Source organism: Cebus imitator, unplaced genomic scaffold (assembly GCF_001604975.1).
Source record: "Cebus imitator isolate Cc_AM_T3 unplaced genomic scaffold, Cebus_imitator-1.0 Scaffold517, whole genome shotgun sequence".
In the NCBI taxonomy this organism is placed as follows: domain Eukaryota; kingdom Metazoa; phylum Chordata; class Mammalia; order Primates; family Cebidae; genus Cebus; species Cebus imitator.
Window position 1 is genome coordinate 528,232 of NW_016107832.1, and position 23,607 is coordinate 551,838.

The window sequence follows — 23,607 nt, forward strand, 5'->3', positions numbered from 1 at the left end:
TGCTAGACATGACTCTGTTACATAAAATGGGTCCCTCCCATAGTGAAATGTCAGAAATTGAGGAACAGGCACTCCAGTACCTCGCAGAAGGGCCAGGGAATTGGCCTTGAGGCAGTGAACTTCTCAGACCTGTTTTCCTTACAGAAGTTGCAAGTTTGAGATCCTTGCTGAGGACTATCTGGAAGAATTAGAAAAGCAAACACAGCTCTGATGATTTCTAGATCAGAAACCAAGAGTCAGGGCAATAGGAAATGTTACAGCTTGAAGGGGGTGGGCGGAAAGACAGAGGGTTTGTGTTTCATGCTGACCTCCCTCCTTCTGAGTGACACATTTTTTTTAGACATGGTAATAGAATTTTTTCTTGTGGAAGAAAAAGTTAAGAAACAGTCATAACAACAACAGAATTGTTGTTGGGATTTTTAGAAAATTGACTGTGAGAAGTCATTTTATATATAGAAAACTATCGTGGAGTTAAAGAACAGTTGGATGATGATTGTAATGTATATAACTGAAAAGCAAATTATTGAGTTTATTATCTTTGGAAGAATCCTTCTATTCTACTTGTAAATTAGGGGCTTAATGAACAATGAATACAATATAAAAGAAAGAAAAATGTATTCACATTGAAACAATTTATTTTCTTTTGCTTTCAATCTTGCTGACAAGCATTAGATATCTTGGTTGAAGAAAAACTCTTCAGCTCTCTCACTTAAATGCTCATTTTTCTTAATTCTTTAACATCACAGAGTTAGAAAAGGTACTGCTATTTCAAAGTTTTTTGGGTTCTCTTCTGTGGCCAATGTTTGTTACCTCCATGATAGTAAAGATGCATCAGGCTTTAGCAACGTTAACTAGAACTTTTCACAAAACTCTCTCCTGAGGACTATCTAGAAGAATTAGAAAAGCAAACACATTCCATCATCAGGGCAGGATAGTGAGTACTTAAGAAAAAGCAGTGGAATTCCCAGGAGGTCAGGTAGGAAGACTGCAAAGCACAGCTGTTCCAACCCCCAACATGGCGGAGAAAAGGGCCAAAGGCAAAGGTGCTATAAAAAGTGATATTGAAGAGCTCAAGCTTTGGAGTCAGCACTAGGTTAGAATATTTCAATATTTTATAACTTCTTAATCTATATAAAAGGGATAATGTGAGTACTTTCATGACTAATATGAAGTTTACTGTGATGAATAGATGAGAAAATTTAAGTATAATGCCTTGCTGTTGTATCTTGTCTCCAAAATGCCCACCAACTCATTTCATCCTTGTCAATTGGGAGTTGAATCAGAGCTGGCTTGTGACTGCTTAGCCCAGTAGAATTTGGAAGAAATGGCTTTGCCAATGATGGGACTAACTTTTAAGGGGACTGGAAGTTTTTGCATCCTTTATCTTGATACACTCTCATTTGAGATGCTTCCTCAGAGCCAGCCACCATGCTGTAAGAAGTTCAAACAGTGGTGTGCTGAAAAATATTTAACAACAAGCTCTACCCAAGGAAGGTATTAATTTGTAGCTTTTGCCAGTTTTCATGATATAATACCGTCTCCTCCATGGCTGAATACAAACTACAATGTAATGTATAGTCACTGAACTATAAAGTTGGTAAGAGATGTATGCACAGATACAGTAGATATGTAAATAATCACAACAGCATAGATTAGTAAAATGTAGCAAAATAATTGGGAAATGAAGTGTTTTGAGTATCATCATTTTAAAGTATAATTTATGCAATTGTAGGTTTATATAATTTAATTTTTAATAATGGCCATGTTTAACAACTAGCTCACAAAATTCCTGAAAATTTAACAATTGGTTCTCACCAGCTGGTACAAGCTGGCTCCAGTATATCACAAGCCAGACCCAGCACACTGCTGAGCCCATGCCACTGGGGGAGGCCATGTGTAGGGAGTACAGCCAACAGGCCAACTGACCAGTCAGCATCAATTGCTAGACACGTGAATTAGCCCTCTTGGACATCCAGCCCAGATTAGCCTTCTGATGTGTTCAGCCTCAGCTGCTATCTGACTTCAACTATATGAGACACACCAAGTGAGTATGCTCAACTGAGCCTAGTTAACACACAGAATCATGAAGGATAATAATAAATTGTTACTTTAAGCCATTAAGTTTTAGAGTGATTTGTTATGCCGCAATAGATAACCTGGAACACTGGCTCATAGAAATTGCTCAGTAAATAGCAGATATTATTATTTGAAATGTTGCAATTACTGGCAGATTAACTGTAACAGTATTTCAAGGAATGAGGATCAATTTATTCTGCAACAAATAAAGGACGGGTCCCTTTATTGCTTTTGCTTGGGGACCAGGAATTTTTATACGATGAGTGTAATTTAGCTTGAATTTTCCTTAAAAACTGTATAACTCCAGAGAAAAAGTCTATAATCACTTTTGACAGTATAGTTAGTCTCCCATTGGCCTGCTGTTTACTTTCATTCTGCCACAGCAGGGACTATGTGAAAGTGAAATTGCACCACTGAAGCCCAAAATCATGACTAGGCAGCTCTTGCTATTTCATTTTCAACAGTCTGAGCAATTTAATAAGAGCAGTAGAAAGTTCTGTGAATGAGCTCACTATCTTTTTCTATCATCCCTAGTCTTAATATTTTCTCAGTTTCTTTAACTTACCAGAAGATAGATGTTAACTGGGACAAAATATTAATTCAGAAACAATTACAACCTTGTTCGATCACTTCTCTTCCTCCCATCTCTTCAGGGAGAACTCTGTCTTTGCTAGCTCAGTTCCTATGTGATCCTTTATTGGCCAAATTGAGGTAATGGCTGGGGGGGAATTGAGAGGATCTCAGTTATTATTGCTTATTTTACATTGATGAGGACAGAAAGTTGTTTGCAGAAAAAAAGAAGAGAATAAAGAAAGAATGTAAGGAGGAAGAGGAGAAAGCAAAAGGTACTGTGTGTAGGCTTTTGAAGGTGTTAAGTTGTGGGGAGCTTGGGGTAGGAGAGAGATTTGAGGAGGCACAACTATGTAGGTCATTGAAAGAGAGGGAGGAAGAGAAATACAGAGAGAGAAGGGATGAATTTTATGCTGAATTATTTTGTTTTCTGAAACAGGTTGATTATTTGTAATATAACCTGGGTTAAGTGTGTTATGAGTGTTAGCTCTCTCTGGAATTTTTCTTAACAAATTGTATTTTTTTGAATATTTTCCTTTATATTTTGCTTATTGGACTTGAATGTGATTGCTTTAAGCTAGAAAGACACCACAAGAAAGCTCAGCTTTATATGTGTTCTATTGAACTAAAATCTAATTTGTGCTCTATTCGTTTAACAAAGCTCTTCACTTTAAAAGTGGGTCATGATTCAAACAAAACAACTATTTGGCACTGACAGGATATTTGATGATTTTGAATGTTATTGCTAATATTTAAATTTAATTTTTATTGTTGTTGTGGTTGTGACATGTAAAAATCCTTTATTTTGGAGATACATACTGAAGTATTTTTGGATAAAATTATATCATGTCCAGGACTCAGTCTGAAATAATCTGGGCTTGGGGAAAAGGCGAGTGGGAGTGTAGATAAAATGAGATTAGCCATTTGTTGACACTTGTTGAAGTTGGGTGATTCATGAGGAACATGGAAATTCATTATGCTATTATTCCTACTTTTGTGTATGCTGGCAAATTTCCATAATAAAACTTGAAGAAAAAAGCACGTGAGTTAATATCTATCGTTCTTACTCTCTGGAAAATCTAAATTAACTGCTTTTTATTACGATGCAGTCCATATTTGCTTTTCTTCTGTGGTTTGATGGTTCTTGACAGGAAAATGTAACCACCACCCTTAATTATGAAAACATAGACTGAGTGTTTGCTGATATTTGAGTATAAGATGGAATCTACTTAACACAATCAAATACCCAAAAGTCTCAATTGAATTGGAATGAAATTTCAAGATAATTCTTCAGGGACAAAAAGATTTCCCTGTACATTTGAAAAAGGATTTAATGAATGAAAATTTTTTAATCACTAAAAACTTGACTTACGTTCTACTTTCTGGGACTACACCTATTGTAGAAACAAAGGGCCAACATTTTCCTTCTGTAAACGTGTTACCTTCGTAAGTATTCTCATCTCATCCTCTTTACTCTTTAAAGGGAAGGAAGCACACCAGAATGGCAGAAGACTAAGTCATGCAGCTTTTATGTCTCAACTTTCTTTCCCCAGAGAATGCTGAGGATGTTGCAGAGCACATTTTAAATTTGATAAATGAATCCCCATCCCTGGATAAAGAAGAGACAAAGATCATTGTTTCTAAAGTATCAGATATTTCACAATGTGATGAGATAAGTATGAACCTAAGCCACATTATATTACAAATAATCAACGTTGTTTTGGAAAAGCAAAACGATTCAGCCTCTGATCTGCATGAAGTTAGCAATGAGTAAGTATTAATACTTCTTAAGATTTAAAATGCAGTCGGCCCTCTGTATCTGTGCATTCTGCATTTGTGAATTCAAACAACCACAGATTGAAAATATCCTTTAAAAAAAATCTCACGTTGATACTGAACAAGTACAGACTTTTTTCTCATCATTAGTCCCTAAAAAATACAGTATAACAACTATTTACATAGCATTTGCATTGTATTAGGCATTCTAAGTAATCTAGAGATTAAAATATACAATAATGTACATAGGCTGTATGAAAATACTACCCCATTTTATATCAGGGACTCAAGCATCCATGGATTTTTGTATCCATGGGAGTCCTGGAACAGATCCCCCCAAAATATGAATGGATGACTGTATATATTATCAAGTTCTTGGCATACAGTCATCATCGATTTTAAAAGTCAGGTAATTACACATCGAAAGCTCAGTTAGTACAATGCAATGGGTTCACTTTACTCAAATATTCATTGTGAAAGGATGTATTTGAATTCTAATTGAATCTTAGTGACAGCAAGTTTTCAAGTAAACAGTTACCCCAAACCAAACCCCCAGTCTATTTCCCCAACCTTTGTGCTCCCTCAGTGTTCTTAATGTGTATAAAATGTATCCAACCAGCGTTAAAGTGAAAAACTCGAGAATAGTACCAGTTACCTCCCTCTAACTCACAGCCAATCAATAACCAACTCTTGTATGTGACACTGTACACCCACTTATAAAATCCCTTAAATATTCCAGTGGAATTCATTTACTTCTCTTCATCTCCACCACCACCACCACCCTATTCCTAGTCCTAGTTCTCTCACCAAACTTGTCTATGATAACCTCCTAAATGGTCTCTCTGCCTCCATTCTTGACCCTCTATGGGTCATCTGCTACATAGCACCCGGAGTAATCTTTTAATGCATATATCAGATCATGTCCTTATCTTGCTTTTAAAACCACTCAGTGGCTTTCCATTACACATAGAATAAAATCCAAACTTCTTATAAAGTCCTACGAGGCCCTGCAGGATCTCGTTACATGTAACAATTTCATTAATTTTCACAACAATATTTTGAGATGAGTGTAATATTACTTCTGACTTTGCAGGTGAGGAAACTGAAGCTAAGTGAGATTACTGTATTTGCCCGCACAGTTAGATATGAGAGGAGCTAAGATTTAGACATCAACTTGTCTGATTCCAAAGCCGGTGTCTTATTTAATAATTCCTAAGTGATACAAAGAGAGTGATTAAAACGCAAAGAAAAGTCTTGCAATGAGGAAATCTTGTAAGGAGGGTGGGTTTTACTTTTAAGGGGTAGGATGCTCTTCTCCATCTGTGGTTTCTTGCAGAATTCTGAGGATAATTGAGCATGCTGGTCACAAGATGGAGTTTTCTGGACAGAGAGCAAATCTGACGGTGGCTGGGCTGGCTTTGGCTGTGCTGCGGATGGGCCATACATTTGATGGCATGGCCTTCAGCATTCACTCCTATGAAGAAGGCACAGACCCTGAGGTAAATGCAGCTCAGGGAACTGAAAGTCAATCAGCCAAGCACTGTTTTGAGTCTTCATTCATTTACTCCTTGGGAGACAGAGGGGGCACTCTGTTAAGGTTTTAATCTTCAGGGGACCTTATGGAAATGCAAACATCCCAGGGAAGATTCATACATAATATTTAGTAGGCTAACACCTTGGTTGGAATGGTGTCTGTGAATTGTACAATGATTGGCTCTGTGACCCCAAATTATCTCAAATGTCAGTTTATTCTTGGCCACCATTTATGGAACACATTATATGTTGGACATTGTGCTACTGCCTCCTTTGTATATATAAGCAAACAGAGAATTTGCCCAAGAACACAGTCTAATGGCTAAGCCAGACTTCAAACCTATGTTTGTCTGACTTTAAAGCCTGGGCCCTTTCCACCATATCATACTGCCTTAGCTTTTGACAGGTTATAGACTGCCAATCCTGCTCAAGACAATTTCGGAGATCAGATGTTTTTTTACAATTATGAATTGTAAAAGTATACACCCTCTGCATTTTGACAAATGTATACATCTATGTAATCCAAGCCTCTATTAAGATATGGGATGTTGGCCAGGTGCAGTGCCACACCCGTAATACCAGCACTTTGTGAGGTCAAGGCGGGAGGAACACTTGAGCCCAGGAGTTTGAGACCAGCCTGGGCAATATAGTGAAACCCTATCTCTACAAAAAATAAAAAATAAAAAAGGCCAGGCACGGTGGTACATGCCTGTGGTCCAGCTACATGAGAGGCTTAGGCAGGAGGATCACTTGAGACCAGGAGATCAAAGCTGCAGTGAGCCATGACTGCACCACTGCATTCCAGCCTATGCAACAGAGCAAGATTCTGTATTTTAAAAAAGATCTAAAATGTTACTATCACCTCTGAAAGCCCCTTGTGCCCTTTGCAAGTCAATCTCTGAAACTACTGCCTGCAGTGCCGATCATTGTTCTTATATTTTCCCATCATAGTTTTTCCTGTTCTAGAACATTATATAAATGAAATCTTATAATATGTACTCTCTTTTATAAGGCTTCTTTCATGTAGCATAATGGTTTTTCTTTGAGTCATCCTTTTGTTTCAGTAGTTTGTTCCTTTTTATTGCTGAATGCTATTCCATCGAATGGGTATACCACAGATTCCTTGTATATTCTCCTCTTGATGGACATTTGGAATGTTTCCAGTTTGGCTATTATGGATAATCCTGCTATGAACCTTTGTGTATAAGTCTTCATGTGAGCATATGTGTTTGTATGTTTTTGATAAATACCTAGGAATGGATTTGTTGGCACATAGGTATATGTTTATTATTTCTTATTTTTTTTATTTTTTAAGATAGGATCTCGCTCTGGCATCCAGGCTGGAGTGTGGTGGCACAATCTCTGTTCACTGCAAGCTCTGCCTCCTAGATTCAAGTGATTCTCCTGCCTCAGCCTCCCAAATAGCTGGAACTACAGGCACTCGCTGCCACGCCCAGCTAATTTTTATATATTTAGTAGAGACTGGGTTTCACCATGTTGCCCAGGCCAGCCTTGAACTCCTGGCCTCAAGTAATCCACCTGCCTCAGCCTCCCAAAATGCTGTGATTACAGGCATAAGCCAACTCACTCAGCCTGTAGGTATATGTTTAAATGTATTAGAAACTGTCATAGTGTTTTCGAGAGTCGTAAATGATGTGGAGTAATTTTTTATGTTCATATTAGTTATTTGTATATCTTTGGTGAAGTATCTGTTAAAATCTTTTGCCCATTTTTAAATTGGGTAGTTTTCTTTTTTTATTGCAATAGTTTTTGGGATACAGGTGGTTTTGGGTTACATAGGTAAGTTGTTTAGTGGTGATTTCTGAGATTTTATTGTGCTTGTCACCTGAGTAGTGTACTCTGTACCCAGTATGTAGTCTTTTATTCTTTACCCCCTACCACCCTTTCCCTTGAGTCCCCAAAATGCATTATATCATTTTTATACCTTTGTGTCCTCATAGCTTCACTTCTACTTATAAGTGAGAACGTATGATGTTTGGTTTTCCATTCCTGAGTTATTTTACTTAGAATAATGGCATCTATCTCCATCCAAGTTGCTGCAAAAGACATGATTTCATTCCTTTTTATGGCTGAGTAGTATTCCATGGTGTATATATACCACATTTTCTTTATCCACTTGTTTGTTTGATGGAAACTTAGATTGGTTCCATATCTTTGCAACTGTTAATTGTGCTGCTTTAAACATGTGTGTGCATGTGCCTTTTTCATATAATGACTTATTTTCCTTTGGGTAGATACCCAGTAGTGGGATTGTTAGATGGAATGGTAGTTCTAAGTTTAGTTCTTTAAGGAATCTCCATACTGTTTTCCATAGTGGTTGTATTAATTTATATTCCCACCAACTGTATAAAAATGTTCCCTTTTCACCACATCTATGCCAACATCTATTGTTTTTTGACTTTCTAATTATGGCCATTCTTGCAGGAGTAAGGTGGTATCTCATGGTGGTTTTAATTTGCATTTCCCTGGTGATTAAGGATGTTGAGCATTTTTTCACGTTTGTTGGCTATTTGTCTATCTTCTTTTGAGATTTGTTTATGCGTGTCCTTTGCCCACTTTTTGATAGGATCATTTGTTTTTTTCTTGCTGATTTGTTTGAGTGCCTTGTAGAGTCTGGATACTAGTCCTTTGTTGGATGCATTGTTTGCAAATGTTTTCTCCCATTCTGTGGATTACCTGTTGACTCTGCTGATTATTTCTTTTGTTGCAGAGAAGCTTTTTAGTTTAATTTGATCCCATTCATTTGTTTATGTTTGTGCATTTGCTTTTGGGGTCTTAGTCATGAATTCTTTGCCTAGACCAATGTCCAGAAGAGTTTTTTCCAATGTTATCTTCTAGAATTTTTATGGTTTCAGGTCTTACATTTAAGTCTTTGATCCATCTTGAGTTGATTTTTGTGTAATTCAAGGGATGGTGATCCAGTTTCATTTTTCTCCATGTGGCTTACCAGTTATCCCAGTACCATTTGTGGAACAGGGTGTCCTTTCTCCACTTTATGTTTTCATTTGCTTTGTCAAAGATCAGTTGGCTGTAAATATTTGGCTTTATTCTGGGTTTTCTATTCTGTTCCATTGGTCTACATATCTACTTTTATACCAATACCATCCTGTTTTGGTAACTATAGCCTTGCAGTATAATTTGAAGTTGGGTAACATGATGCCTCCAGATTTGTTCTTTTTGCTTAGAATTGCTTTGGTTATGTGGGCCTTTTCTGATTCTGTAAGAATTTTATAATTTTTTTCTAGTTCCATAAGAATGATGATGGTATTTTGGTGGGAATTGCATTATGTGTAGATTGCTTTTGGCAATATGGTCATTTTCAAAATATTGATTCTTTCCATCCATGAGCATGGGATGTGTTTCCATTTGTGTCATTTATGATTTCTTTAAGCAGTGCTTTCTAGTTTTTGTTTTAGAGATCTTTCACCTCCTTGGTTAAGTATATTCCTAGGTGTTTTAGTTTATTTTATTTTGCAGCTGTTGTAAAAAAGATTGAGTTCTTGATTTGATTCTCAGCTTGGTCAATGTTGGTGTATAGCAGTGCTGCTGATTGGTGTACATTGATTTTGTAACCTGAGAATTTATTGAATTCATTTATCAGATGTAGGAGCTTTTTGGGTGAGCCTTTATGGTTTTCTAGATATACATTCATATCACTGGTGAACAGCAACAGCTTGACTTCCTGTTTTCCAATTTGAATGCCCTTTCTTTCTCTTGTCTGATTGCTGTGACTAGGACCTCCAGTACCAAGTTGAATAGAAATGGTAAAAGTGAGCATCCCTCTTATTACTGAGTTGAAAAGTGTTCTTTACATGGTGCTCAACTTACGACCACAGTCGGGACCGTGGACCGGTTGTAACACGATTTGGTCGTAAGTTGAGTAGGCTATATGTACAGTTGAAATGGTGCACACCGAGATGGTAGTGCTGCCGGAAGCTGGTCCGCGCTGTCGTACTCCCAGCTGGGCAACGTTTGCGCTGCCAGACGCGGAGCAGTCGTGGCTAGCGATTGTGGTCGTAAAGTCGAATGGTCGTAAGTTGCATAGGTAGTAAGTCGATCAATACCTGATCAAGCAATTTATCAGATAAATGTTTTGAAAATGTTTTCCTTATGGCTTACCTATCTATTTTCTCAATAATATCTTTTGATGAGCAGTTTTTCACTTTCTTATTTTTTATTTTTTGGAGCGTGGGTCTGGCCCTTTCACCCAGACTGGAATGCAGTGTCTTGAACACAGCTCACTGCAGCCTCGACCTCCTGAGCTCAAGCTATCCTCCTGCCTCAGCCTCACGTGTAGCTGGGACCACAGGCACGCACCATCATGCCTGACTAATTTTTTAATTTTTTGTAGAGATGGGGCTCTCACTTTTTTGCCCAGGCTGGTCTTGAACTCGTGGGCTCAGGCAATCCCCCTGCCTTGGCCTACTAAAGTGCTGGGATTACAGGCATGTGTCACCATGCTCACCAAAACTTTTTAATATTCATGAAGTCTAATTTATAGTAGTGTTTTATGAATAGCCATATATGACTTGTCTAGGATATCTTTGTCTATCAGGAAATCATGAAGACATTCTCTTATGCTTTTCTTTAGAAGCTTTATGATTTTAGCTTTTATGTTTAGAACTTGATCAATTGATTTATGTACTGCATGAGGTAGGAGTTGGGGATTATTTTGTTTTATGTAGATATCTAGTATTTCCAGCACCATTTATGGAAAAGACCTTTCCTTCCCCATTGGCTTGCTTTGATACCTTTGACAAAAAGTCAAATAGTTGCATAAATAGTTGTATAAATGTAAGGCTATTTCTGGGCTTTCGTATTATGTTGTTTTGTTGTTGTTGTTGTTGTTGTTGTTGTTGTTTTGTAAGCTCTATGTTATTACCAGGTCGTCTTGGTTCCTGAAGTGTTGAAGTCAGGTAGTGTGAGTACTTCAACATTGTTGCTTTTCAAGATTGCTTTGGTTATTCTAAGCCTTTTACATGTCCATATAAATTTTCAAATCTGCTGATCAATTTGTATAAAAAACCTGCTGAGATTATGGTTGAGATTGAGTTGAAGCTATTGGTCAATTTTGGGAGAATTTATTTCTTAGTAATATCGAGTCTTCTAATCTAGGAACATTTGTTTAGTTCTATTTAAATTACTCTCAGCAATCTTTTGTAGTTTAAGTGGGGAGATATTGCATGTATTTTGATAAATTTATTCCTAAGTATTTTGAAAATGGAATAGTTTAAAACTAGATATTCCAATTATTTGCTGCCATTATATAAAAATGCAACTGATTATATGTGAAATATATACTATTATTTATATTATATGCTATATATATATACACACACACACACACATTTTGTTTCTTATTCACTTGCTAAATTCACTTATTGCTTCTAGAAATTGTTTTAGAGATTCCTTAGAACTTTCTATGTAAGCCAACATTATCTGACAATAGAAAGTTTTATTTATTCTTTCCTGATTTTTATTCCTTTTATTTCTTTTTGGGGGCCTATTCTGATGTTTAATACTTCCAATAAAATGTTGAATGGAAGTGGTTAAAGTGGGTATCCTTGTCTTATTGTTAATATTAGGAAAAAAGTATTCACTATTTTACCATTACAGTGATATTACCAGTGTTTTCGTTTTGGTTTTTAAAGTTGTCCTTTATTTGATTGAGGTAGTTACCTTCTATTCTTAGTTTCCTGAAAAAAATTGTTGTTGAATTTTGTCAAAAGCTCTTTCAGTTCCTCTTGAAGTAATCATCTGGCTTTCATCTTTATTATCTTAATTTGATGAATTATATTGATTTTAAAATATTAAGCCAATCTTACATTCCCGGAAGAAACCCTACTGGTCAGGTCATGATGTATCATCATGTTTTTATTTTGCTATTTTCTACGTGCTAATGTTTTGTGAAGTATTTTTGCCCTTACATTCATGAAGAGTGTTGGTCTGATATTTTCTTTTTTTGTGTGATTTGTTTGTCAGACTTTAGAAAGCTTTTGGCAATATCATGAAAGTGAGTTGGGAAATGGTCCCTCTTCTACTTTCAGAAAGAGTTTGTGTAACATTGCTGTTATTCATTAAATGCTTTATAGGGTTCACTAGGAAACTTCCTGGGTCTGAAATTTCCTTTTTTTTTTCTTTTTTATTATTATTATACTTTAAGTTCTGTGATACATGTACAGATCGTGCAGGATTGTTACATAGGTATACGTATGCCATGGATTTCTTTGTGGAAAGTTTTCTGATAGCAAACTAGATTTATTTAGTAGATATAGAGCCATTCAGATTTTCTGATTCATCTTGTGTCAGTTTTTGGATAGTTGTATTTTTCTAAGGGTTTATTTCATCTAACTTGTCAAGCTTATTGGCAATAGTTTATAATATTTTCCTATTTTTTTTAACATCTGTAGAATTTACAGCAGGAGTCAGCAAACTTTCTGTAAAGGACAGATAGATAATAAATATTTTAGGCTTTGCAAGCCACAGGTGGTCTCTGTCTGCTGAATGTTCTTATGTTTTTGTTTTTGTTCTGCTTTCCTTTCATCTTGCCCCCTGCCCTATCCTCTCCTTTCTCTTCTCAGCTCCTCTCCTTCCCTCTTTTTCTCCTATCCCTCCCTCCCTCTCTTCACCTCTCTTCTCCTTCCCTTGCTTTCCTCTCTTTTCCTTTCCTCCCTTCTCCTCTCCTCTCCCTCTGCTTCTTTCTTTGTACAAGCTTTTAAAAATAAAATGTATGTTGTGCAACTGTCACCACCATATGTCTGCAGAATGTTGTTCATCTTCCCAAAGCTATTGGGGAAGTCAGCCTCCCCAGTAGCTGACCCATTGAATAACAAGTCTCCGTTCTGCTCTCTCCTAGCTCCTGACAACCACAATTATTCTGGTCCCTGTGATTTTGACTACTCTAGGTACCTCATATAAATGGAATCATACAATAGGTGTCCTTGTGTGACTGGCTTTTTTCACTTTGCAAAATGTCTTCAAGGTTCATCTATGTTGTAGCATGTTAGAATTTGCTAATTTTTAAAGGCTGAATAATGTTCCATTGTATGTATTTACCACACTTTGTTCATCCATTCATACAGGGGTTCTTTTTCAAGTGATGGAGATATTCTAAAATTGGTTGTAGTCATAGTTGCACAACTCTGAATGTGCTGAAAGCCAATGAATTGTATAGTTTAAATGGGTGAATTATATGGTATGTGAGTAAAGTCTCAATAAAGTTTTTACCAAAAGAAAGAAAGAAACCTAAAAATAACATGTAAAATCTATTCTTAGCTCAGAGCAATATTAAAAAAAAAGCCTTAGGAAGGATGTGGCTTGCTGATTCATTTGTCAACCTCCGATTCATAGTAATAAACCCTCTTTCATTTCTGATATTGGTAAAATTTTTTTGCTCTTTTATTTTTGATAGTATAGGGATTTTTCCATTTTGTTGATCCTTTTTAACAACCAACTTTTGGCCTTGTTAATTTTCCCTATTACTTGTTTTCTACTTTTTGATACCTGATCTTATATTTATTACTTTTTTTCTTGTACTTACTTTGGTTCTATTTTTACCGTATTTACCTAGCTACGTCTTCTTCTTCTTTTTAATGAGGTCTCTCTGTCACCCAGGCTGGAGTAGTGGTGTTACCATAGCTCACAGCAGCTTCGAACTCCTGGGCTCAAGTGATCCTCCAACCTCAACCTCCCCAGTAGCTGGGACTACAGTCATGTGCCACCACACCAGGCTAATTTTTAGACTTTTTATTTTTGTAGAGACAGGGTCTTTCTTTGTTGTCCATGGTAGTCTTCAACTCCTAGCTTCAAGCCATCCTCCTGCCTCAGTCTCCCAAAGTGCTGGGAATACAGGTGTGAGCTATGACTCCTGGACTATCTAGCTTCTTAATGTGGATCTATAGATCATTGATTTTAGACTTTTCTTCCCTTTCTAACATAATTCTAAAAAGCTTTAAATATCTTTCTAAGCACTGCTTTAGCTGTAGCCCACAAATTTTTATATGTTGTATTTTTATTATGTCAGTTCAAAATATGTTCTATTTTTGCCTTTAACCTGTGGATTATTTAAGAGTGTATTGTTTAAATTCCAGGTATTTGGGTCTATCTAAGGTATTTTATTAGTATCATTTTTTGAGACAGGGTCTCACTCTGTCATCCAGGCTGGAGTGCAGTGGCACAATCACAACTCACTGTAGCCTCAGCCTCCTGGGCTCAGTGATCTTCCCACCTCAGACTCCCGAGTAGCTGGGACCACATGTGCACATCACCATATCTGGCTAGTTTTAAAAAAATTATTTATAGAGATGAGATCTTGCCATGTTGCCCAGGCTGGTCTCAAACTGGGCCTCTCAAAGTGTTGGGATTGCAGGCATAAGCCACCCACCCAACCTAAGGTGTCTTATTGTTACTGATTTATTGTTTATTTCATTTTGGTCACAGAATATACTTATTATAATTTCAATCCATTTAAATGTATTGAAATTTATTGTATTAGTCAGTGTTCTCTAAAGAGACAGAACTAGTATATGTAGGAGTTTATTAAGTATTAACTTACATGATCACAAGGTCTCACAATAGGCTGTCTGCAAGTTTGAGGAGCAAGGAAAGCCAGCCTGAGTCTCATAACTGAAGAACTTGGCGTCTGATGTTCAAGGGCAGGAAGCATCCAGCACGGGAGAAAGCTGTAGCCTGGGAGGCTAGGCCAGTCTTTCCTTTTCACATTTTTCTGGCTGCTATATATTTGCTGGCAGCTGATTAGAAGGCGCCCACCCAATTAAGGGTGGGTCTGCCATCCCCAGGCCACTGACTCAAAAGTTAATCTCCTTTGGCAACACCCCCTACTGACACACCCAGGACCAATACTTTGTATCCTTCAATCCAATCAAGTTGACACTCAGTATTAGCCATCACAAGTCCACTCCTTTTCAAATTTGAACCTGTACACATACATAATCTTCAAATAGAGACAATAATAAGGTCATAATTAACCCTAACATAATACGACTATCCTTTGTACAACCGGAAATGCACCAATCCCCAACACAAATACTATTATATAAAATTAACAATACTTAAATGTTGATATGAAGTCAATAAATCTTATGTCACATGATAAAGGAAAAGGAAAATAAAATGAAGATATCTTCTTAGTACAAGTGTATACATGCACAAACATGTTTTTAACAAAAGAAGGAGGAAATATTTATAACAATTACAGTCCCTGTTTCTGCAGCTGGTCTCATGATCGTAGCTGGTATTGAAGACTATCTTCTTCTACCCATTCTGTGTTCCCTTTGCTTTCAGCAAGCACCTCAGCAGGTCATGGTTTTTTCCTGGTGGAGTGACCCAAGGCTTCATTTTCAAAGGGTCTAGGCCATGTGTAGTCTTGCCTGGATTGGGCTGTTGTAGCTTCCCGTTGACCTTAGTCAACGGGATGGTAATACTAAGAGACGCCCTAATGGATCTCCTGTATTTCATATATACCTTACCTCCATTGTGGAGTAGTAGACTGATTTCATCTTGGTAGACTGGGTCAGTCGAACCCAGCCAACACTGTAACTCCCTCCTTACCCTGTTGACTTAGGAGGAGCCCAAAGTGTCTAGGTGGCAATCTTCCAGTTTAAGGGGACCAATGTTGTGTCTCCTGGTGGCAGCGTTCCTCCCTCTGGAACTAAGACCTCTAGGCAAGCAGAACGTAATGTCATGGGAACAGGAAGCAAAAATTTTGCTAGTGGATCACTAGAGATGATGGTGAGTGGTGCCAATTCCACTTCTACCCCTTGAGTCCTAGAACCATAAATCCTGGTTATGGGAGAAACGGTACCATATATTGGACGCTGATTCAGAGAATTTACTTTGTATCTCAGTGTGTGATCTATTTTGGTGAATGTTTCACATGGACTTCAAAAAAATGTGCATTCTACAGTTGTTGGATAGAAATAGCAATTTGGTCAAGGTGCCGGCAGTGTTGTTCTAATCATCTTTGTTTTTACTGATTTTTTTCTAGTTGTTCTCTGGTTGAGACAGGTGTTAAAATCTCTAACTTTGTACAACTGTCTATTTCTCCATTTAGTGCTTCCAAATTTTGCTTTGTTTGTTTTGGGGCTCTTTTATTAAGCACATACACATTTGTGTTGGTTTGCCTTTCTAACACTAATCCTATCCCTAACCCTATCTAACATTATTAAATATCCCTCTTTATCTTTGATAATACTGTCTTGAAGTTTATTTTGTCTGGTTTTAATATAAAAAACCAAGTCATCCAAGCCTTCTTATGGTTACTCTAAAAGGCATATATATATATATATATGTTTTATATCCATTTGCTTTCTAGCTATCTTTATATTTAAAGTGTACCTCTTGTGGATAGCAGATAGTTTGTGTTTCATTTTTTATCCATCCTGAAAATATCTGACTTTTAATTGGAGTGTGTAGTTTTTTAACATTTAATGTAATTATTGTTGGGGTTAGATTTGAACTATCATTTTATTTTATTCTCTGTCTATCCCTCTGGCTTTCGTTCCTCTGTACCTTCCTTCCTGTTGTCTCTTGCTTTAATATTTATTATAGTTGCATTTTAATTGTTTACTGACTCTTTAATTATATGTATTTGCTCTTCTTTCTTTTCTCTCTCTCTCTCTCTCTCTCTCTCTCTCTTTCTTCTTTTGATGAAGTCTCCCTCTGTCACCCAGGCTAGAGTGCAGTAGCATGATCTAGGCTCACTGCAACCTCTGCCTCCCAGGTTCAAGAGATTCTCGTGCCTCAGCCTCTAGAGTAGCAGGGACTACAAGTGTGTGTCACCACGCATGGCTAATTTTTGTTGTTGTTGTTGTGTTTTTAGTAGAGACAGGGTTTCACCATGTTGGTCAGGCTGGTTTCAAACTCCTGACCTGAAGTGATCCACCTGCCTCCGCCTCCCAAAGTGCTGGGATTACAGGCATGAGCCACCATGCCCAGCCTGCATTGTCGTCTTAATGGTGGCTCTAAAGATTATAATATACACTTGTATATTTTTTTACTGTCTACTTAGAGTTAATATTGTACTGCTTCATGTAAAATGTAGAAACTTTAAACCAGACAAGTCAATTTTTACCCCCTATTTTTAATGCAATAATTGTCACACATATATTTTACACAAGATCGTTCATAAGACAATGTTATAGTCATTGCTTTAAAAAGTCCTATGTTGCTTAAAAAAAGAGAAAATAGGAAAGCGGCGGGAAGTTCGTACTGGGCAGAAGGCGACGGGTCTGCAGCTTAGGTGAAAATGCCTCGTGTAAAAGCAGCTCAAGCTGGAAGACAGGGCCCTGCAAAGAGACATCTTGCAGAACAATTTGCAGTTGGGGAGATCATAACTGACATGGCAAAAAAGGAATGGAAAGTAGGATTACCCATTGGCCAAGGAGGCTTTGGCTGTATATATCTTGCTGATATGAATTCTTCAGGGTCAGTTGGAAGTGATGCACCTTGTGTTGTAAAAGTGGAACCCAGTGACAATGGACCTCTTTTTACTGAATTAAAGTTCTACCAACGAGCTGCAAAACCAGAGCAAATTCAGAAATGGATTCGTACCCATAAGCTGAAGTACCTGGGTGTTCCTAAGTATTGGGGGTCTGGTCTACATGACAAAAATGGAAAAAGTTACAGGTTTATGATAATGGATCGCTTTGGGAGTGACCTTCAGAAAATATATGAAGCGAATGCCAAAAAGTTTTCTCGGAAAACTGTCTTGCAGCTAAGCTTAAGAATTCTGGATATTCTGGAATATATTCATGAGCATGAGTATGTGCATGGAGATATCAAGGCCTCAAATCTTCTTCTGAGCTACAAGAATCCTGACCAGGTGTACTTGGTAGATTATGGCCTTGCTTATCGGTACTGCCCAGAAGGAGTTCATAAAGAATATAAAGAAGACCCCAAAAGATGTCATGATGGCACTATTGAATTCACGAGCATCGATGCACACAATGGCGTGGCCCCATCAAGACGTGGTGATTTGGAAATACTTGGTTATTGCATGATCCAGTGGCTTACTGGCCATCTTCCTTGGGAGGATAATTTGAAAGATCCTAGATATGTTAGAGATTCCAAAATTAGATATAGAGAAAATATTGCAAGTTTGATGGACAAATGTTTTCCTGAGAAAAACAAACCAGGTGAAATTGCGAAATACATGGAAACAGTGAAATTACTAGACTACACTGAAAAACCTCTTTATCAAAATTTGCGCGATATTCTTTTGCAAGGACTAAAAGCTATAGGAAGTAAGGATGATGGCAAATTGGACCTCAGTGTTGTGGAGAATGGAGGTTTGAAAGCAAAAACAGTAACAAAGAAGCGAAAGAAAGAAATTGAAGAAAGCAAGGAATCTGGTGTTGAAGATATGGAATGCTCAAATACACAGACAGAGGAGACCATACAGACCCGTTCAAGAACCAGAAAGAGAGTCCAGAAGTAATTCAGATGCTGCGAACCAGCTTCTCTTTTCTTTGCTTTCTTTTGACTTTTTTCCCCTTTTCTATTTGAAGTGTTTTATTTTCATGTGAGTCTTGTGAAGTGGACGTAATAATTAAATACCGGTGTGTCTGGAAAACATAAACTTTTTAATAAAAATAAATATTTTGTACAATTTATTAAAGACTAATTTATGACATTTCAAAAAAAAAATAAAAATAAAAAAATAAAAAAAGAGAAAATATGGTTTTTTACATTTACCTAGATATGTATTATTTTTGATGCTCTCCCCCTTCCTTTCTGAAGATCAGAGTTCTATTTGGTACCATTTCTCTACAGCTCAAAAAATTTCACTTAGCATTTATTGTAGGGCAGGTCTGATCATGATGAATTTTCTTAGTTTGTAATTATCTGAAAATGTCTTTATTGTATCTTTATGCCTGAAGGATATTTTTGTTTGCTATGGGATTCAGGATTGACAAGTCCTTCCCCTAGCCCCCAGCATTTTAAAGATGTCACTTCACTCTCTTCTGGCCTCTATGTTTTCTGAAGAGAAATCAGTAATCATTTGAGTTCTTGTTTCTCTGTATATAATGTGTAATTTTTCTTGGGCTGTTTTTAACATTTTTTTTTTTATATTCCACTGTTTGACTATTATATGCTTGGACACCTTTTTCTTTGTACTTACCCTGCTAAGAGTTTTAGTGAGCTTCTTGAATATGTAAATTTATGCCTTTTACTGAATTTGGGGAAATTTTCACCAAATACTGTTTCCTCACCATTTTCTCTTTCCTCTCTTTTTGAGACTCCAATTACTTGTATTTAAGACCTTTTGACACTTTCCCACATGTCCCTGAGGCTGTCATTTCACTATCTATTCTTCTGAAAGGATCATTTCTATTGATCTGCTTTTAAATCTGCAGACATCTGTTGTATTCATGTTACTATTGAACCCATCCTGTGCAATTTTTAAAATAATTGTACTGTTTTTGGAATTCATGCTAAGTGTGTAGATTTTAGCTGCTCTTGCCACAAAAACAAAAAAAGAGGTAACTATGTGAGATGATGGATAAGTTAATTTGCTTTACTATAGTGACCATTTTCCTTTCCATATGTATCCTATGATATATTATATAACTTAAGTACACACAATAAAAATTATTTTTTTAAATTCTAATATTATATTCAAAGTTTAGAATTTCTATTTTGTTTCTGTTTTTTTTTTCTATTGTTTCCTCTCAGCATTAATTGCAAACATATTCTCTTTTAATTACCTCAGCATAGTTATACTAGCTGCTTTAAAAATCCTCGTCTGCTAATTCTAATATTGGGATCATCTCGAGGTTTAACTCCTTTAAAAATCCTTGTCTGCTAATTCTAATATTGGGATCATCTCGAGGTTTAACTCCTTTAAAAATCCTTGTCTGCTAATTCTAATATCGGGATCATCTCGAGGTTTCACTCCTTTAAAAATCCTTGTCTGCTAATTCTAATATCGGGATCATCTCAAGGTTTAACTCCTTGAGATGATCCCGATATTAGAATTAGCAGACAAGGATTTTAAAAAATAGGTTACATTTTTCTTCACCTATTGAGTAATTTTGGATTATGTCCTGGGTATTACAAATGTTACATTGTGAACACTCTAGATTTTACTCTATTCCTTTGTAGATTATAGATTTTTGTTTTAACAGGCAATTAACTTGGTTGGAATATACTGTAGATGTTATCTCTTGATTGGCAGTTCAAATCTCAGTTTACTTCCTTTATTTTTAGTGGAAGTCTGTCCCGTACCTATGTGTTCCAGAGGTCAGGCAGATATTTGGGCAGAGTTTGTACTCAGAATTTTGGATCCCGCTTTTCGTTCTAAATGTCCCCCCTCCAACCTCTATCACCTCCCAGTGGCTGTCGTTACCCTGACTTTTGTTTTCTGGTTTTTCGTTCCACAAAGACTGCAATTAAAAAGAAATTCAGACTTTTAGATGTCCTTCACAGCATTAGTTTCAGCCTGGCATCAGCCTACAAACTGTAAAAATGGGTACCCCACCTTGTGATGTTACCTTTTTCCAAGTGTTTACTTTTCTCCAGAAACTGTCTGCTTTTGGTAATTTTCCAGTGCCTTCAAGTCATTGTTATTTTGTATTGTTATATGACAGAGGGTTGAGTTTATTAAGAGTTACTTAGCCATATTGAAACATATGTTGACTTCCCAGTGTATTTTGTTTACATACGGGATGTTCTATCACAAATCTTGGTGAAGAGACAAACCAGACAACACCAATTGTATTCTTGGTACCAAATTGCTTACATATTGAAGCTAAATCATGACCTCTCCATGGTACTTGATTGTCCTAGCAGAGTTCATTCCTGCTTAGTGAAGAGCCATAGGGCTTTTGATTCTACAAGTCATTTTTTAAAATATTATAAACTTTTAGCCCCTCATTATATACCCAGATAGATAATAGCAACTTGAGAGGCAGCATAGATAATTTTAAAAAATGAGCCCAAAATCACATATATCTTTGTTCAGCAGCATCCCAGTTGTGTGACCCTAAGCAAGTCATTTAACCTTTCTATCCCATTCCCTGTTGCCATAATACAACATACCTCTCAGAGGTGATAGATTAAATGGGAGAATGCAGTTAAGTGTGTACACATATCCTTTTTTGTCTGTGAGAGTCCAGATTTATGGCTGTGGACTTAGTGTAATTATTAACAAAGTTTTTTGACTCTCAAAAATGTTCCAGTACTTGTCAAATACTATTACCAGTCAACTCAGGAAATACTTCTAATAGTGGATATCTTGGTCCATTTTGTGCTGCTGTAACAGAATACCACAGAATGGGTAATTTCTGATCAACAGAATTTTATTGGCTCATAGTTCTGGAGGCTGGGAAGTCCAAGATCAAGGGGCCACCTTGGTGAGAGCCTTCTTGCTGTGTCATCCAATGGAAGATGGTGAAAAAGCAAGGGACAGGAAGAGTGAACAAGCAAGAGAGAACAAAAGATTGAACTCACAGCCTTAAGCCCTTTTACAATTGGCATTATTCCATTCAACACGGTGGAGCCCTCATGACCTAAACATATCCCAATGTGCCCCTGCCCCCGTTACTGTCACATTGGGAATTAAGTTTACATTACATGCTTTTTGGGGACACATTCAAACCATAGCTGTGGGTATGTGGCAGAATTGCTAAGAGCTAATGCCTCACTTCCGTGCTTCACTTTTTAACCAAAGCATTGCTCCGTAAACAATGAGGCAAATCCCTAATACCATTGTATTGTTTTTTGTTGTTGTTTTGTTTTTTCCTTTTACTATATGGTGGAAGGTAGCCTGATTTCCAAGACTGGTTTATTTCTAATAATCAGGGCAAATGACCTAATTTGTCTTTTCCCTCTCATTTCTATTATTACCCAGGTGAAAGAAGATCAAAGGGAGATAACCTCAGGAATAGGCTTAGAAAGGAAAAGAGATGATGTATGTTTGTCTCTGTCTATGTGTACCAGGATCATGTCTTGGCCTGTGATTGTGTGTGTGTGTGTGTGTGCGCGCGTGCGTGTGCGCACACACACATGTGGACATACGCATGTGTGCAAAAAGTATATTGTAGCTTATGGAGTTAGTTCCCACCTTTCAACCCTTTGAGTGATATTCTGAGGCTGAGCTGGGGTGAAAGGTGAGCAGGACTTCACTATGACGAAAGAAGATTTCAATTTTCATTTCTGGCTTTTCTTGGCAGATTTTCCTAGGCAATGTCCCTGTGGGAAGGATTTTGGCTTCCATATATTTGCCTAAATCACTGATGGAGAGAATTCCTCTTAGCAACTTACAAACGATCTTGTTTAATTTCTTTGGCCAAACATCACTCTTTAAGGTAAATTCTTGCCTGTGGTAACTGTGATGAACCGGCATATGGTGACTCATTGTAATTATGAACTCTTGCTATTTTCATGATGTTCTGTTTATAATATGTTGTCTGACTGATTCCACAAGTCTTCCAGCACAACGCCTGCCCTTTAACGTGAATCAACGTCCACTTTAATGATGTTCTACAGTTTTTAATTTTCACAGCATCTCAGCTTTGGAAGGGACCTTCTGGATTATCTGGTGGCTAAACAGAGGTCTCCATATGTTTCAAAGCCAGAAAAGAACAGCGAGTTTTCCTGATGAAATGATGTTTTGACTTGTCAGTGCTTGCCTCCCAAATCTCCCTTGGCTCCTCAAAGCCAACATGTCCACTATTTTGGGCCAATTCCTTTGAAGCTGGGTGGTATCCAGAAGGACATTTGCCTGCAGACATTTGCTGCTACTTCCCACAGCCCCCACAGAGCTTTCTCTAAAGGCTGCAGTCCTCACCCACTAGAAAACAGAGGCAGCATGATGTGACGCTGAAGAGTGTGGACTCTGGCTGAGTTTAAAGCTGGTGATGCCATATTCTCCCTGTGTGTCCTCAAGCAAGTTACTCAACCTCTGTAGCATAGGGTAATAAGAACACCTTAAAAAGCAACTGAAGGATTAAAGGAGTTAGTGCATTTAAAGTGTTTACAATACTGCTTGGCACATAAGTAGCATGTTAAGTGTTTGCTCTACTATTATTATTATCCTGTCTTAGGTCTCTACCTAACAAAAGGCTATTCTTTTAGACCACTCTGTCTCATCTAGCTATTGGGAAGACAGTAATCAGAGTTTGCATGAAGTTGAAGATACTAAACATCATTAATAGCTAATATTTACATTTGTTATTTCATCTACTTCTAATGAGAAACTGAGATTCAAAAAGGTTAAGTAATTTTTCCCAAGACCACATAGCTATAAAATGGCATAACTAGGAATCAAACCCAGGGTATGTGACTTCAAAGTTCATGTATTTAAGAAGTCAATACATTAATTTTCCCAGTTGTGTCTGCATTTCTAAAGAGGCTATCCAAAGGAACGAATTTCTGATGGTCAAATATTCACAGTTCTTTTGTGGGAGGCTGCACTGGGCCAACTCAAAATATAGCACATACCCATACCACATGCCACCTCAAACATACCATGTCACCTCCAGCTGTGTCTGTAAGACTTTCTGTTTCCCTGAAGTTCTCCAGCCTCAACTTTCTCTATCTAAATTCTTTTTTTTTTTTTTTTTTTTTTTTTTTTTTTTTTTTTTTTTTTTTTTTTTTTTTTTTTTTTTT

General features: G+C 37.1%; 2 protein-coding genes across 2 annotated transcripts in view; both read left to right on the forward strand.

Annotated features, from left to right (window-relative positions):
- ADGRG4 (adhesion G protein-coupled receptor G4) overlaps positions 1–23,607 on the forward strand; it is a 112,328-nt gene that overhangs the window by 60,369 nt on the left and 28,352 nt on the right. Inside the window, exons 12-14 of the mRNA XM_037733336.1 lie at positions 4,200–4,416; positions 5,759–5,921; positions 22,170–22,304. Coding sequence (XP_037589264.1) covers positions 4,200–4,416; positions 5,759–5,921; positions 22,170–22,304 — 515 coding nt within the window. The remainder of the gene's footprint in view (positions 1–4,199; positions 4,417–5,758; positions 5,922–22,169; positions 22,305–23,607) is intronic.
- LOC108292984 (serine/threonine-protein kinase VRK1) lies at positions 17,190–18,560 on the forward strand. The gene has a single exon (XM_017514162.2). The coding sequence runs from the start codon at positions 17,243–17,245 to the stop codon at positions 18,431–18,433; it is 1,191 nt and encodes a 396-aa protein (XP_017369651.1). The 5' UTR covers positions 17,190–17,242; the 3' UTR covers positions 18,434–18,560.

Excerpts from the sequence above, each read along its gene's own strand:
- LOC108292984 (XM_017514162.2), top strand. The coding sequence starts at position 17,243 with ATGCCTCGTGTAAAAGCAGCTCAAGCTGGAAGACAGGGCCCTGCAAAG.